Below are 13,881 nucleotides of genomic sequence, written 5' to 3'. Positions count from 1 at the left end.
CCCAAGGACGGAAAGTACGCCGTTTTAGTAGGACAAAAGTGCGACTTTATCCCGCGATGAGTAAACAATTAATAGTAATAATAATTTAATATTTAATAATTTAAATATAAATTAAAACGGAACGTGTTCCACGGAACAATTTTTAAATTTTAAAACGAAACATTTTTTTGTTCGGCCTCGCCTCGAATCGGTTCCAATCCAACCGGTAAGGTTTTGGTGTTTCTGAAGGGTTTGTTTTGAGAAGCAGAAAACTAATTTCAGATAATAGTAACAACAACAGCGTAACAAAAAAAATAAATGCTTTTCACAAAAAGTAAAAACAAGATTATTTTTTATTATTCCATTCTACCATATACCATTCATACCACGTAGTTTGTTTCGAATGCTGTCGGTATTTGACCATTTAAAAAATATAAATATTAAACACCAAAACAAGAAACATTCCCATATGTGAATGCAATAGACCGGTTAAATCATAAGCAGGCTTTGTTAACAAATTTGTTTATCATAAAACTAGATAATATATAATCCAAATGAAAATGCTTGATTTTGATAGCTCATAGGCACGACGATAACAACTAAGTGAAACATAGAAATATGTTAGTAACTTCTCTCGAATCCAGCTGGATGGGTTCTATTTTAAAAGGCACCTTTTTTAATATTTGTGAATATCTCGATATCCAGGTATTCTCGAATGATAATATTGGTATGCAGGGTTTTCATGTGATCTTATAGAACGTGACGTGGTTGATTGTACAATTTTCATGAAGACTAAATCGCGGGAAAAAATATAATAAGCTCTTTTGCAAATTGAGTACTGCAAACTTTTCAACATTAATAAAACAATAAAAGGCAATATAAAAGCGTTTATCGTCGATATTGCTTTCCAATTAATTGCAAAACAAACTATTGAAACATAACACATTTATAAAACAATAATGATGGAGCATATCCTAATCACGCTGACACTAGCTGCCGAATTATTGGACGCCGTGGATCGAAGAAAGGATCGTGAGTTCTTATATGCAATTTCGCTGCTTTGTTGAAGGTTGCCGCTAATTCTCTAAGCAGATATTTGCGTTAGCATTCGCTATCCAGATTTCATTTGCAGGGATCGACACTGCTTTGCGGGAGAATTTTTACAATGGCCGGGTAAAGTTAGCCGGAAACATACCCTTTTCATTTGTGCCTGCTTTCGATCCCATCAACCAACCTTCCTCCTAAAAGAATAAAAAAGCATAGTATCACCCAGAACGATTCATTCCATATTCAGTATGTATTACTGATACTATTAGTACCTGATCTTCTGGGTCTTCATATTCAACTACGTCTATAATATCGCCCACGTCAAAGCTTAATTCATCTACATCCTCACGAACATATTTATATGTTGCTTTAACGCGATATAAAACTCCTGGTGATAAATCAGTAGTCGCAGCACCTATTACAACAATCAGAAGGAAAAGGAAGGAGGGGAAGAAAAAGACAGATAACATTACAATTAGTTAAAATTAATCATTTTTATGCAGAATATCTTTCATATTTGGTATGGAATGGAAATTGATTAAGGTAGTGAACCATTTCGCGGTAAAAGGCTCGTTTATGAACTATGTAAATAACATGTTTTTATGCTATCTAGCACTATGTAGGAGCGGTCATATTTTAAACAAGTAGGTTACGAAAAGAACGTGAACCCTGCATAAGCAAGCATCTAAATAATACATTTTTCATTGAAAGATTAAATAAATTATATACTTTAATATACACTGGACACTTAACTACTAACCTGAACGTACCACACTTACCGACCGGAACGTTATAGAGAATGTCCAGCTTACTGTTATTATTCAGGCTAGAACAGTGCAGTTGAGGGTTGTGTACATTCAATGATAGATTATGCATTGCGTTGTTTTTATGGTTAATGCTATTGTAGTTAATTGCATGAGCGGCATGACGTTGAAATATTGATGACGTTGTTAAGGGAGAACATTCTTTCAAAAATGTATCAGGAGCAGCGAGCGCACCAGCCAGTAAGTACGGATCATCACCGGTTAAATAGTTAGAACTGCAAATGTTTTCGGCTGAATTTGGTACAGGATAGAATAATAGTCGGACAACTCATTAGTGTCGGAAGAATTGATGCCAGAAGCTGATAATTTCAAGGTGAGTTTTTTTAAAAAAAAAAAGGGGCGTAAGTAGCCGAAGGACTTGCTACACTAAATAATGCCGCAACCGATTAAACTAGTTATGTTTAATAAGACACATAATTTCAGGACATTAGAAAGACAAACTTTTTTTCAAAACAGGATTACAAAGATCAGACAAAGATATGGTAAGTATAAAGTAATTAATAAAATGAATAAGCATTACTTGTTTGTGAAATAGCCGTGCCAGTAGTGATTGGCGATGTAGGATGATTAACCACTCTTAGCGGTCTACTCGTAATATCAGCAGTATCCTCATCAAGGGTATTTGGCGGTTTACAGATATCTTTTGAAGAGCTTATATCATTCGAAGGTGATTGGGTGATTTCTAAAGCTTCGTCCATTGACATTTGAGAGTTTATCGCCACGATAGATTGGAGCGAAACGATTTCTTCTTGATTAAACTGTGACTGATGAAGGTAAGCCATACCGTTTGTTACGAAAGTTTCCGTTGATGGATCTGCATCTTCCGATGAACCGCTCTCATTCATTTTGATCTCATTCGCATCCTCTTTGCTGACATTATTGTCATTTGATTTCATATCCACAGTCATTGAGATTGTGGTTGCGGCTACCGCTTTTATAGCATCCGTGTTCTGATAGGAATGTTCTTCGTCTTCCGGGGACACAGCAGGTTCTGGCAATTGTGTATTTTGTGAAGTATCTTCTTCACAGCACCGAATATACATACGTATGTTAAAAAACCGAAGAAGTTTGAGCACACACAAACACAATGGTGAATTATTCGTGAGTGTCGCAGTGATGTGAAAAATGTAGAGCACGTGAGGCATATACGTGAAAAGAAGACACAAAAAGAAAAAAAACAAATCATCACATGCATTCTAACTTGTAATTACAACGGGAAAAACATTCAAAAATAGAAGCATTACAAATAAGGGTTTTATGGTTATATCTCATTGACACGTCTCGAATATGAACAAGCGAATGCAGGGAATATATATATATATATATATATATATATATATATATATATATATATATATATATATATATATATATATATATATATATATATATATATATATATATATATATATATATATTTATTTATTTATTTATTTATTTAAATGCGTTATCGTTTATGGCTGCTGAGATAATGATTGCATAAACGAATCTTTTGTTGTTTGAAATAACCCTTTTCATGATGATAATGCGAACGGTTGATTTTTAGATTATTTCGGCAGATTTTGTTCAAATACTATTTGGAAGCAGTACTGAAGGCAGTACTTAAATTGCTAGAAAGTTGAACAGTTGCTTATATCATTATTCAGTCTTAAGCAATGGGCGCGATGGGAGCGATGGGAATTGAAAAATTAAAACAAATACAAATAACTAACTGATGATATATTGTTGGAATTGAGAGACTGAACATATTAGTTATTAGTACTCACGACCATTGGTATTTGCCGAACCATTGGTAACGGTGTTCACAATCGATAAGTTTGCTTTTATCGGTGATTGGGCAGGACTTGATGGATTTGAAATCACTGCAACGCAAAAAATATAATGAAAGATGGTTGAAAATGCTGGTCGTTGAAGATAAACTGTTACAAATAGAACAGAAGAGAACAATGTTAGCAGCAATGTTGTTCTGATATATTAACATACCATTAATTTTTTTCAATGTGTAAGAACCGCGCTGTGATTCTGTAGCCAATTTATCGACTATCGCCTCTAGTTCAGCGTAAACTTTAGATGTTTCACTGTGAAACTGTTGCTCGCAAGCAAATAATGTTTGCAAGTTCGTCACCAAAAATAGTATTCTAGAGTCGAATAGAGCCGGTAACTCATCATGCAATTCGGAATTTAAAATTTCGTATGTGCTTTTGGCCTCTTCTAGTTGCTCACGACCTTTTGTAACCTGCAATTAAAAGTATACCTTATGGTATTAAACAATTCTGAAGCAATATTTAAGTGTTTAAATGTATAAATTTTATCTAGGATCGGTTACCTTGATGTCATCCTTGCGTTTGGCAGCGTTAGCTTGAAGACTTTGGAACGAATGCCTTTGGCTGTCATAATCAACTAGTTTGCGTCCTCGCTTATCGATTTTTTTCTTAAAAAGAAAACGATTAATATAGTATGCCTTTCATTCTTTATGAACATTGCTTTCATTGTTTACCTTCATTTCTGGAAATTGCATTGCATATGTATCCAATTGCTTCAGAACCTGATCAGCAAGCTTGTACGAAAAATGTTGGAATTGTGTATCAATTGATTTCGTCTGAGCATATAAGGCCTCCGAGCCCGTCCACTGACTTTCATATACTTCAGCTATGGCATCCATTAAACTTTTCGAAGCATTTTGTACGGCTTAAAAAAAATCCATTAAAAGGCTACATTATTGAACATAGTAGACTACTTACCACGAATGCATCTAATATAATTGCTGAATTCTTTTTGCAACCTTGTAGCGCAAGTGTGCTGGCGATTAAAATTCGTTAAATGTTCGTCAAATATTTCATCCCCCGTACGATCGACTTTGCCAAGATTTTGAAGGAGCTGTAATCAAAAATATATAAAAATATATTGAATTTGGTTAATTTTTTAACATATATAAGGAGGCTTATAAAATAAGAGGAAATTTGAACGTTTTCACATTCTTATTTCCATACCAATAACGTTATACGTGTTCTCTTCTCTACTTAAATTAAATTCCAATAATACATGATTTGATCAATGAATTCCAATGAAAAATAGGTAAAATCGGTGCGAAAATAATATTATAGGCTACAGTAAACTCATACGACGTTTAAAAAATTGTATGTGCAGTTTGGGGAAAATACACATATCTATGTGAATGCTCGATGGTCATGTGGGCAGCAACAAAATACTAACACACGTGATTTGGTCACTTGACGCTCGGTCAGAGATGAGCTAAATAAATCTCCAAGGTTCAAGTTTTCTTAGAAAGTTGATCTACCATCTGTATTCTGATGGATCCGTGATATAAAGTACATAAATCAAAAGAAAGCATGATTTATGATATAATAAACAATCAAATATGCAAATAAAACATATTGGTAGGAGTGGTATGTTATGTGTAGATTTCCGGTAAACCCAGAAACCGAGTAAAGAAATTAGTAAAGAAGGTTTGAATCTTTTCAGTTAAATTTGACCTTTCCATTGAAAATCCATACATAGTTAAAATAAGTTTATGTAGAATTCCTGCAAACTTGACAATTCCAGCAAAACCTAATAGAACGGCAGCTGCTGATATGAAAATACACACATTTATATCAACAACATAGTGGGAGTAAACGCAGTATGGTTATAGAACGTGGGCGACCTAGTTGACCCTGGTTCTTACGTGTTCGCGCTCACGAGCAGTAAACCGACCATGAATGTTAGTTTATAACAATTCATATATCCTATTTTGCTGGTTTTCGTATTTGTTTTATTTATTTTCTAACTTAAATTTACCGCTAAAGCGACTAATCTTAAAACGTATCATAGCATTGTCGCATAACCAATGAGACTGCCACATTCAAAGTTGAGAAGCTACTTTGAGCACCTTTGCGCTTGCTTAAGAGGCGATTTTATTGCGAGATTTGAGTGAGTGTCAAATATAAGAGCAGACGATAATATTTGGAAAACTTTCCAAATATTTTTAGTCCAGGAGGAAGCATGTCGTTTACACGGCATAAAAACCACAAGTCTGGTAACGAAACGCCATTTCTCTCTGCTCCATTAAATCCGTTCAATCCTGCTCTAGGTAGTTAAAATAAAAAATAATTGTACAAAATTAATTTTAAGTTATCAGTTTTTTATCGCAATAAAAAACTGATATCAGTTTATGTCGCAAAACTGTTTGGAACGCTTGAGGAATCTTTAGGAAATCTGTCGAAGCTAAAGTTTCTCTTTCAATTTGCATGTAGTCGCAAAATCAAATTATACAGCAAGATATGTGTGTTCTGTCAAATATCGTAGTACGATAATTAGGCCACCATTAGGAGTGAAGCGACGGCGCATGTGGAATCGCGTTCACGAAGCTACGTTAATTCCGTCCTTTTATTTGCTAGCTGTCTAGTAGGGTTTACACAATAGAAGAAGTAGCTAGGATATCCATAGTTCTCTGCTTTTAAATTTTCGAATCGCAAAAATCATACTAACAAATGTGAACGTTTGCTGATATTGCTTATAATGATAATAAATTTGTAATGTAAACATTATTACTGTAGCCGATTTTTGTTAACTGTTAAAACCAAATGTCATAAAATCAGAAAACAACAAGCTTATGTTCAGAAAATAAATATGCCCCTACGATTAAGCTTTACATCTGGGTTACGTCACTGTGTTGGAAGGAATATTAAAAATTCGATAGCCTTTGGGTTGACTGACTGCATGCAACTGTGTGCAATGGCTTAAAGTGTGTTGTTTTTGGATACAACAGGTAAACGTTATGGAGCGGAGTTTCTAACTGATAAAAAAAAAAAAACAGACCCACGCTTTGCTTATATGGGTATCGAAGCAGGTTTCCAAATACTATTTTAACAACAAAAAAGAGGTTTGCTAACGTGGGCACCGTTTGTGAATCCACGTATCACCGTTTGACTCCTACAAGTCAAATAGAATACCCGAATGTTTTGAAGCACGATCAGTAATTGTAATGTTAATAATTCAACATAAATGATTCTTTCACATATGGTCGGTATTGTTGGAGTCGAACATAACAATTACGGATCCTAAAGCAACAAAAGTAAATATGGCAATTAATGATCCTAAAGCAACAAAAGTTCCCAACAAATCGATCTGGGGAACCAGTTTAAAAATAGTCTTAAGCTGTATGTCGAGGTGACATTGATTGTCACCATTCTCTGAGTAACCCTCCTGCGATGGTCCATAGAAGCTTTTAAAAGAGACATGACTTACAAAACGACAGTCGAACTTTATTACCAGTAAATTAACACCCACCAACTAATAGTATCTCTAGTATTCATAAGACCGTACTGCTTAATGTTTGAAATAAGTTTCAAACAGGATTTTTTTAAATGTAAAACGCAACATAGCAATAGACCGAAATCTAAAATTAGAATTGCAGATTACGCCGGACCGCACCTTCCAAGCTCCTTTTTTTGTTGTAGTATGCGCGACTTATTTTTATACACAAGATAAAGCCAACATATTTAAATACTACTCTAGACAGGGTATTAGTTCATATAGGAGCAAATGGTGCTCTCTAGCTCCCAGATTACATTATTTTCAAACGGCGATGGCCTATTTATATCAACAGGAGTGTTTTAATCAATATTCTGTTAACACGTTTAAGCCACCGGAATAGTGTAAAAGGTACATTGATAGCCTTGAGCATACAAAAATAACTCAATTGAAACAAGCCAGATTTGGAATTCATTGGTTATGTTAATATTCTGCTTCGTTTCTCTAATACGATTATCTCAAGGCATCGGGTTCACGGCATATCTCAACTTATTTTATCCATCATTCGCTTTTTATAGATCTGACCGTTAAGCACCGATCACCCGTGATAAACTCTACTACTTTTCAATTATTAAAAAATAATATTTAACGTCACCGAAAGGCATCAAAAGTAAAAAAAAAGATATAGTTTCGATACAGTGATTTTCATTGCGTCTCTAAATATTCCTACTATTCATATTACTCATATTTATGCTTATCTATGATGAAATATAAATCTTCGTATCCCTGTCATTAATACTGTATTCTGTTGTCCACAGATTTTTGGAAAAAAGTAAATGTTTTGAAATGATTTCCCACTAAATAACCGTGGAAATGGTAGCTGACTTGTATGTTCATAATACACACTGCTAAAAGCCGAAGCCGAATATGGTTTCATAGAGTCATCTAAAGACAAACAAAAATCATTAAATATAAGACCTTTGAATACTTTACGATTGCAAAAGTGTAAGTTTAAATATCTTCCCAATTTACCAAGTTAAAAAATGCACACGATGTTAATTCAGTGTACCGCGTGGGGCAAAAATATAGAGATTATCCAACCGTTCTATTTTCGGAAGTCCACCAGTTGGTTAATCAGAAGCTCCCAGATCCCTTTGGAACATTTTGTTAAGGGAAAAACCTCATCCTACCAGATGGGGTCATACGTGGCTGCGAAATTCGCCGACATGAATTGATTTGGTAGCAATAATATATATACCTCATATTTATTAAATGACGACTTCTCCTTACCTTTTCCTTCGCCCTTCCAGCGTGCTTTTGAACCGATTTGGCCAGTAAAATTCCTTTATTCTCGGCCATTTCCAGAACTTTCACTCGACACTTTACACGTTTTAAATTTCTGTACACAAAACGAACGACAAATCTCTGCTGCTTTTAATTTGTCTGCCGCCAATTAGTAATAATAAACAATTAAAATGTCAGTGGGATAAAATATATAACAGTAGCGGAAAAGTGGACTACAGAGCAAGCGAAATAAAGGAAGAGCTAAGTTGAAATAGGCCAAAGATGTCTCTTAAGCTCGCTTTTTTATCTCATGGTCAGCAGCTCCTCGGGTTAGGTTCTCGGGTTAGGACTTAATATCGTCATAAATCACTAATCCTTCCATTGAAACCGTAGAAACTCGCGTAACATTCACAAGTTTTCACTGCCACCGCACTGCGTTCGTGATATTGAACTAGCAGACGAGGAAATTAGTCACCTGTACCAAGCTAATTCACAGCACTTATATTTTCGGAACAAACAGAGCTGGGTAAATCTTGGCGTGTGTTTCTGTTGTTAGCTGATTTGTAATTTTTTGCCTCTTCTAGTCGTTCTAGGAAAACCTGTTAAATTACCTAGAAAAAACACGAACACGATCCGCACTGTTTCCGGGATGTTTTCACAATGACACACACACACACACACACAAGGGCATATAGAAGAAGAAGAAGAAGAAGGAGGAGAAGAGGAGAAGAGAAAAACGAAACAAACAATATAAACGATACAACGAACGAAATAAGAAACGATAAAAAACGAGTTCGAAATTCGAGCATGGGCTACAACCCTGGAAATTGGGCTACAACCCTGGAAAAAATTGCTGTAAAAAGGTGGGAAAATTCTTAACTTTTCTGAACTTTTTCGTGTTAAAGATAAGGTGATAAAACGAGTTCAACTTACTTGCCACTTCCAGTGTCATTCTCGTTGGAAAAGTGGAAGAAGTTTAGCAAACCGCAGCGTAAAATACTGGATTGTAAGCAGAAAAAAGGACCTTTTACAACCAAAGAAATCTTCCGCAACAATCCGGGCGTCTCGAAAGGAAAACCCTCCAGGAGCTTCAAGGTTCGGGATTCTGCAAGGATTTCTCCTTCGTCCTGAATTCGCCTTCCAGGCATTACGGATAGCCTTTTCAGCTACCAAAGGGAACGAACAGATTGCTTCGAATCAACTCAGGATCATTTGTGTCCGTGCGGGAAAAATATAGGCGAACTTAGAAATTCCCCAACAAAGCAATAGCGACTCTCAGAAAATTGGAACATGTGGCCATAGCAGCCGGCCTCTAAACCAAAGGGGCTTTATCTTCAGAGTAGTTTACGAGGGTTGAGGAAGAAATATGTTGAACTATCCTAACTATTTCTTAACATTTTCGGCCTTTTTCGTGCGCGATTAGAACAAACTCAACTCCCGTTGTCGTTCTCGTTGGAAACTGCCGGAGACTTGAAGAATTACAAACTTACCGCGAAAAGATCAAAAATCTGGTTGACACACCTCGTGTGGCGGAAGAAGAAGGTAAAGAAAAGTTTCGGGATTTCCAAAAAAGAATTTTTGAATTGGTTTATTGTTTTGTGTGTTTGTAGCCGCCACGAGTTCTACCCACCCAAAATCTACCCCGTCTATTCCTCCAAGCTACCGATTGCGCCTATAGGTTTGTTGAATTGATCCTAGGCAACCGACCAGCGATCCTTCCCGGATCAATTAAACATGGAGAAACGTATTTTATTGGAGAAGCGAGGTCGCACAGACGATCAGGTAAGCTAACAGAATGCGTCCAGCGTCAACCAGCTTTGAAGATATTTTTACTGATGATCTATTTCAATTGAATTGCAGATCACAGAGCTCATCCTCGACAACTGTCGCAGTACCTATATTGATGGACTAACAGACAATTTTACTGCGTTGGAAACGCTTAGTCTTATCAATGTGGGTTTAGTATCGCTGAAAAACTTTCCTAAATTAATCAATTTAAGAAAGTTAGAACTATCTGACAACAGGATTTCTAATAGCTTAAGTCATCTTGTTGGAAGTCCAAAGCTGACGCATTTGAATTTGTCAGGAAATCGTATAAAAGATTTCGACGAGCTGAAACCATTACAAAATTTGGAAAATCTAGAAGTGCTGGACCTTTTTAACAATCAAGTGACGTTAGTTGAAAATTATCGTGATAAAATATTTCAATTGTTGCCATCGTTAAAGTACTTAGATGGGTGAGTAGCGGTTTTCGCATGCATACCAACTATAAGTAAAAAGAACGCTTTACTTAGTAATATTCTAATAACATTTCGTTTCTAGATTCGACAAGGATTTTGCCGAAGCTCCATCTGATGACGAGGAAATAGTTGGTAAGTGTAACCAATCTGGATGATGTGGATAGTCGATGCGAGTAGTAAAATATGTGACGGACAGTTAAACATAAATGTTAAAATTTAACACATTTTTGAGATGAGTTATTTAATCTTTTATCGGCACAAAAACAAACAATGAAAAAAAACTATAGATTAGACAGACAAAAATTCGATCCACACATCTATCAAAGAAGCTAAGTATGGCCTGTAGTACACTGCCACCACTCCGTACCGTTTACAGATGATGGTAAACCACATCCCTCGCGGTTCTCCATTAACGGAATTGAAATCGATCTAGATGAATTGGAAGAACTCGAAACTCGGATACAACAAAAGCGATGTATAGAAAAAATGACGATTAATGATGCGATTGATGGGCTTGAGTCCAGTATGCAAAAACTTGATATAGCCAACAGCACTATAAGTTCTTCTAAAACGACAAAAGACGAAGACGAATTCGAAAAAGATGACATAGATTACTTGTATGAAGAGATACAGCGAAAACAAGCAATCATTCACGATGAAGAAAGGCAACATCGATACATGCCATCAATTTTCTCGACACTGTTTATGTTTGCCTCTTTGCTTGCATTCATTAATCAAATATGTTTTCACAATATGTCCCCAATGATTAAGGAGGAAGATGCTTGCAATCGGGGTTTCATTGGTAATTGACGCTTTCCATAAGTATTTAGTTTATATATATATAAAACTAAGTTTCCCGGACTATAAGGACCTGCTTTGCTGATCCTATTCACTTAAAATGTTTACCTTTAATTTTTAGCATTATTCTATCGTCAAAATTACTCGTATCGTGTACAGCTCAATGTATGTTAAAACTTTGATTTTTTCATGTGCCTTTGTCCTGCGGGTTCTACAACGAATACAGAAGAAGAGGACACTTGCGAGGACTCGGATGACGTTTCTCTGGCTTATCTGTATAACGATGATCTTGAGGAGGACCAGGAAGATTGGAAGAGCGTTGAGGGTGATTACAACCAAGGAGATGACGATAGTGATAGCGACGATGAAGAAGGAATAGAAAACTGTGAAGTGGAAGAAGCAAGTAGCGATGGTCCTAGGGAGGATGATGAAGAAACAGAAGATAACGACGATGATTCTGAAGAGGCTCCGACGGATGCTACAGAAACAGGGCCAGGCGCAAACCGTGCACCTGGCGATGCAGGAGATTCCCGCAAGAAAGGTAACACAAAGGAAAAAATACGTCATGCAGCAATATAATTCAATATATCGCTTATTTTCACATTACAGCTGTTGTATCAGATGTCAGGGGTAAAAAGAGGAAGCTCGACGGTACGGACAGCGATGGTTGAGAACACATGAAATGAGGCATTATCCACCTACGAGTCATACGCGACGTGACAAATTCTTTTTTACGGCTACACACAAACTGGATTCTTTTTATTGTATTTCCTTTAATTTACGTCAACATTGCACAATCACGATATAAAATAGCGCATAATATAACTATAGATTTGTTGAATTCATTGCCGAAAGCCGATCACCGAAAAATATGCCATTAAGGTACTTTCACACCGAAGGCGTTTTTCACGCAAAAAACACGTTTGAATCGAATCAAACTATCTGGAAGTGATGACACATCGCACAAATAGTTCTGTTTTGGAGCATTTAAAAGAGTTCAAAGTTGGCATTTTTTGGATCTGTAAACATCTACGATAAAATACTGAAACCTCCCCCCCCCCCCCCCTCCACCCGCTTACCGGCCGGCACTCCGTTCGCGCCGTCAGTGACACCAGCGCTACAATCGACACCGTTATCTCTTCTCTCAGATTCGAAAGGAATTCGAAGTGTTGTACTTTGCAAATGTGGGACGTAAGTAAACGCTGCCATGATGAACAGTTTCACGATGCAATAACTCCTCTTTTCCGGATTCGTTTCAGTTCGCGTAAAACACGATGCCATAGCCGGTACGCCACGTGATAAGATGATCGACGAAAAGGTGTAATGCAGAATACGTTCTAAGTGGATGGAGCGATCAACAACGGCTTCAAATCGAAGCCGGGCAGCGCAGGCAGCAAGGTAAAGGCGATCCACAAGCAGCGCGCCCCAGATCATCACGGGCAGCTGGGATCGTACGTGGAACAAACAATATATCAAATGTACTTAATTTATACCGTGCGCGCTCCCTGCGACAAAATTAGCACTATTTTGAGGGATTCAGAATTCTCCCTAGAATTCTGATGACAATTCTGCATCCGCCAATTTTGTGTGGAGCATTTGCTGCTCTTTACGGGGGACTCAAAATGCTGATGAGAGCAGCCTAGCGTTCTCATCAGAATTCTGAATCCCCCAAAAATTTGTCCTCCTTGGTTCGTTGGGTATAATCTTTAGACAGCGTAAACTTTTTGGCATTACTTTTTTACATTTACGCTACAGTTTACGCGTCGTATAGCCATGGCTATTGACACAGAGCAATAATTCGGGTCTCTTAAACTAACAGACCCAAATTCACTGAAGCGTTCGCCCTTTAAATTGCTTCACCATCTTAAGCACCTAAATTCGTTGTTGTTTTTTGTACAAAGAACATTTACAGAAACCCAAAAAATAATTTATTCAAAGTATTGTCTTCGCTAACTTTACTTTTTTCCTGGAGAGAACGGTGCATTTATGCAGAGATATTTCTCTGGCAATTTGTGTAGGTCATTTTCTCGTCGAAAAACCACCAATAGAGGAAAAAAGATGATAGTGAGAAGGGGCAAGGTCTGGTGAATAGGCGAGATGAAGTAGAACCTCCCAACTGAGTGTATAGTTTTAAACCATTTTTGACGGGTGCGATGGGTCCAACGCCTCATTTACAAATTAAGACATGAGAAGTTGATATTTCTCCACAACTGGCCTGATCGAATGAGGACCTTCAAAGCTTTCGAACTCCCGCATCAGGTCTACGTATCTTCACACACTTCGTCGGAACTGCCGCCAAACGCGCCAGAGACTCTAGCGTAGCAGAGTGGAGATTGTAAAACCGCTCGTCCTCGACGTGTAAAACCGCTTCAATAATGTAAGCCGGAAACCAATTGACCCGGCACTGCATTGAATGAGAGTCCCTGACTGCTGATATCGGATGCTGGGCAGCTTCT

General features: G+C 37.0%; 2 protein-coding genes across 17 annotated transcripts; one reads left to right on the top strand and one right to left on the bottom strand.

Annotated features, from left to right (window-relative positions):
* Positions 1 to 298: 298 nt before the first annotated feature.
* On the bottom strand, positions 299 to 9,072 carry LOC125955137 (myc box-dependent-interacting protein 1). Of its 10 annotated transcripts, none has more exons than XM_049686047.1 (9): positions 8,394 to 8,976; positions 4,592 to 4,727; positions 4,348 to 4,538; positions 4,177 to 4,281; positions 3,834 to 4,086; positions 3,617 to 3,712; positions 2,371 to 2,871; positions 1,299 to 1,441; positions 299 to 1,220 (listed from the first exon to the last, which is right to left on the bottom strand). In XM_049686047.1, exons 1-9 carry the CDS (start codon positions 8,460 to 8,462, stop codon positions 1,140 to 1,142), a joined length of 1,575 nt encoding a protein of 524 aa, XP_049542004.1. In that variant the 5' UTR covers positions 8,463 to 8,976; the 3' UTR covers positions 299 to 1,139. The 10 variants fall into 10 exon arrangements, with proteins under 10 accessions (XP_049542004.1, XP_049542008.1, XP_049542009.1 ...); XM_049686051.1 differs by having other exon boundaries at positions 2,635 to 2,871; positions 8,394 to 8,974; XM_049686045.1 differs by lacking the exons at positions 299 to 1,220; positions 1,299 to 1,441 and adding exons at positions 1,458 to 2,081; positions 8,999 to 9,072 and having other exon boundaries at positions 8,394 to 8,502.
* A 43-nt stretch (positions 9,073 to 9,115) lies between these two features.
* LOC125955141 (acidic leucine-rich nuclear phosphoprotein 32 family member A) lies at positions 9,116 to 12,467 on the top strand. 7 transcript variants are annotated; one of them, XM_049686064.1, is made up of 9 exons: positions 9,116 to 9,250; positions 9,334 to 9,393; positions 9,811 to 9,929; positions 9,998 to 10,169; positions 10,248 to 10,624; positions 10,710 to 10,759; positions 11,004 to 11,429; positions 11,652 to 11,966; positions 12,035 to 12,467. In XM_049686064.1, the coding sequence occupies exons 4-9, from the start codon at positions 10,122 to 10,124 to the stop codon at positions 12,094 to 12,096; spliced, it is 1,278 nt and encodes a 425-aa protein (XP_049542021.1). In that variant the 5' UTR covers positions 9,116 to 9,250; positions 9,334 to 9,393; positions 9,811 to 9,929; positions 9,998 to 10,121; the 3' UTR covers positions 12,097 to 12,467. The 7 variants fall into 7 exon arrangements, with proteins under 7 accessions (XP_049542021.1, XP_049542020.1, XP_049542019.1 ...); XM_049686063.1 differs by having other exon boundaries at positions 9,334 to 9,482; XM_049686062.1 differs by having other exon boundaries at positions 9,334 to 9,929.
* Positions 12,468 to 13,881: the final 1,414 nt, after the last annotated feature.

Source organism: Anopheles darlingi, chromosome 3 (assembly GCF_943734745.1).
Source record: "Anopheles darlingi chromosome 3, idAnoDarlMG_H_01, whole genome shotgun sequence".
In the NCBI taxonomy this organism is placed as follows: Eukaryota; Metazoa; Arthropoda; class Insecta; order Diptera; family Culicidae; genus Anopheles; species Anopheles darlingi.
The sequence above is the reverse complement of the archived record's forward strand: the minus strand, read 5'-3'. Positions and strand labels throughout refer to the sequence as shown.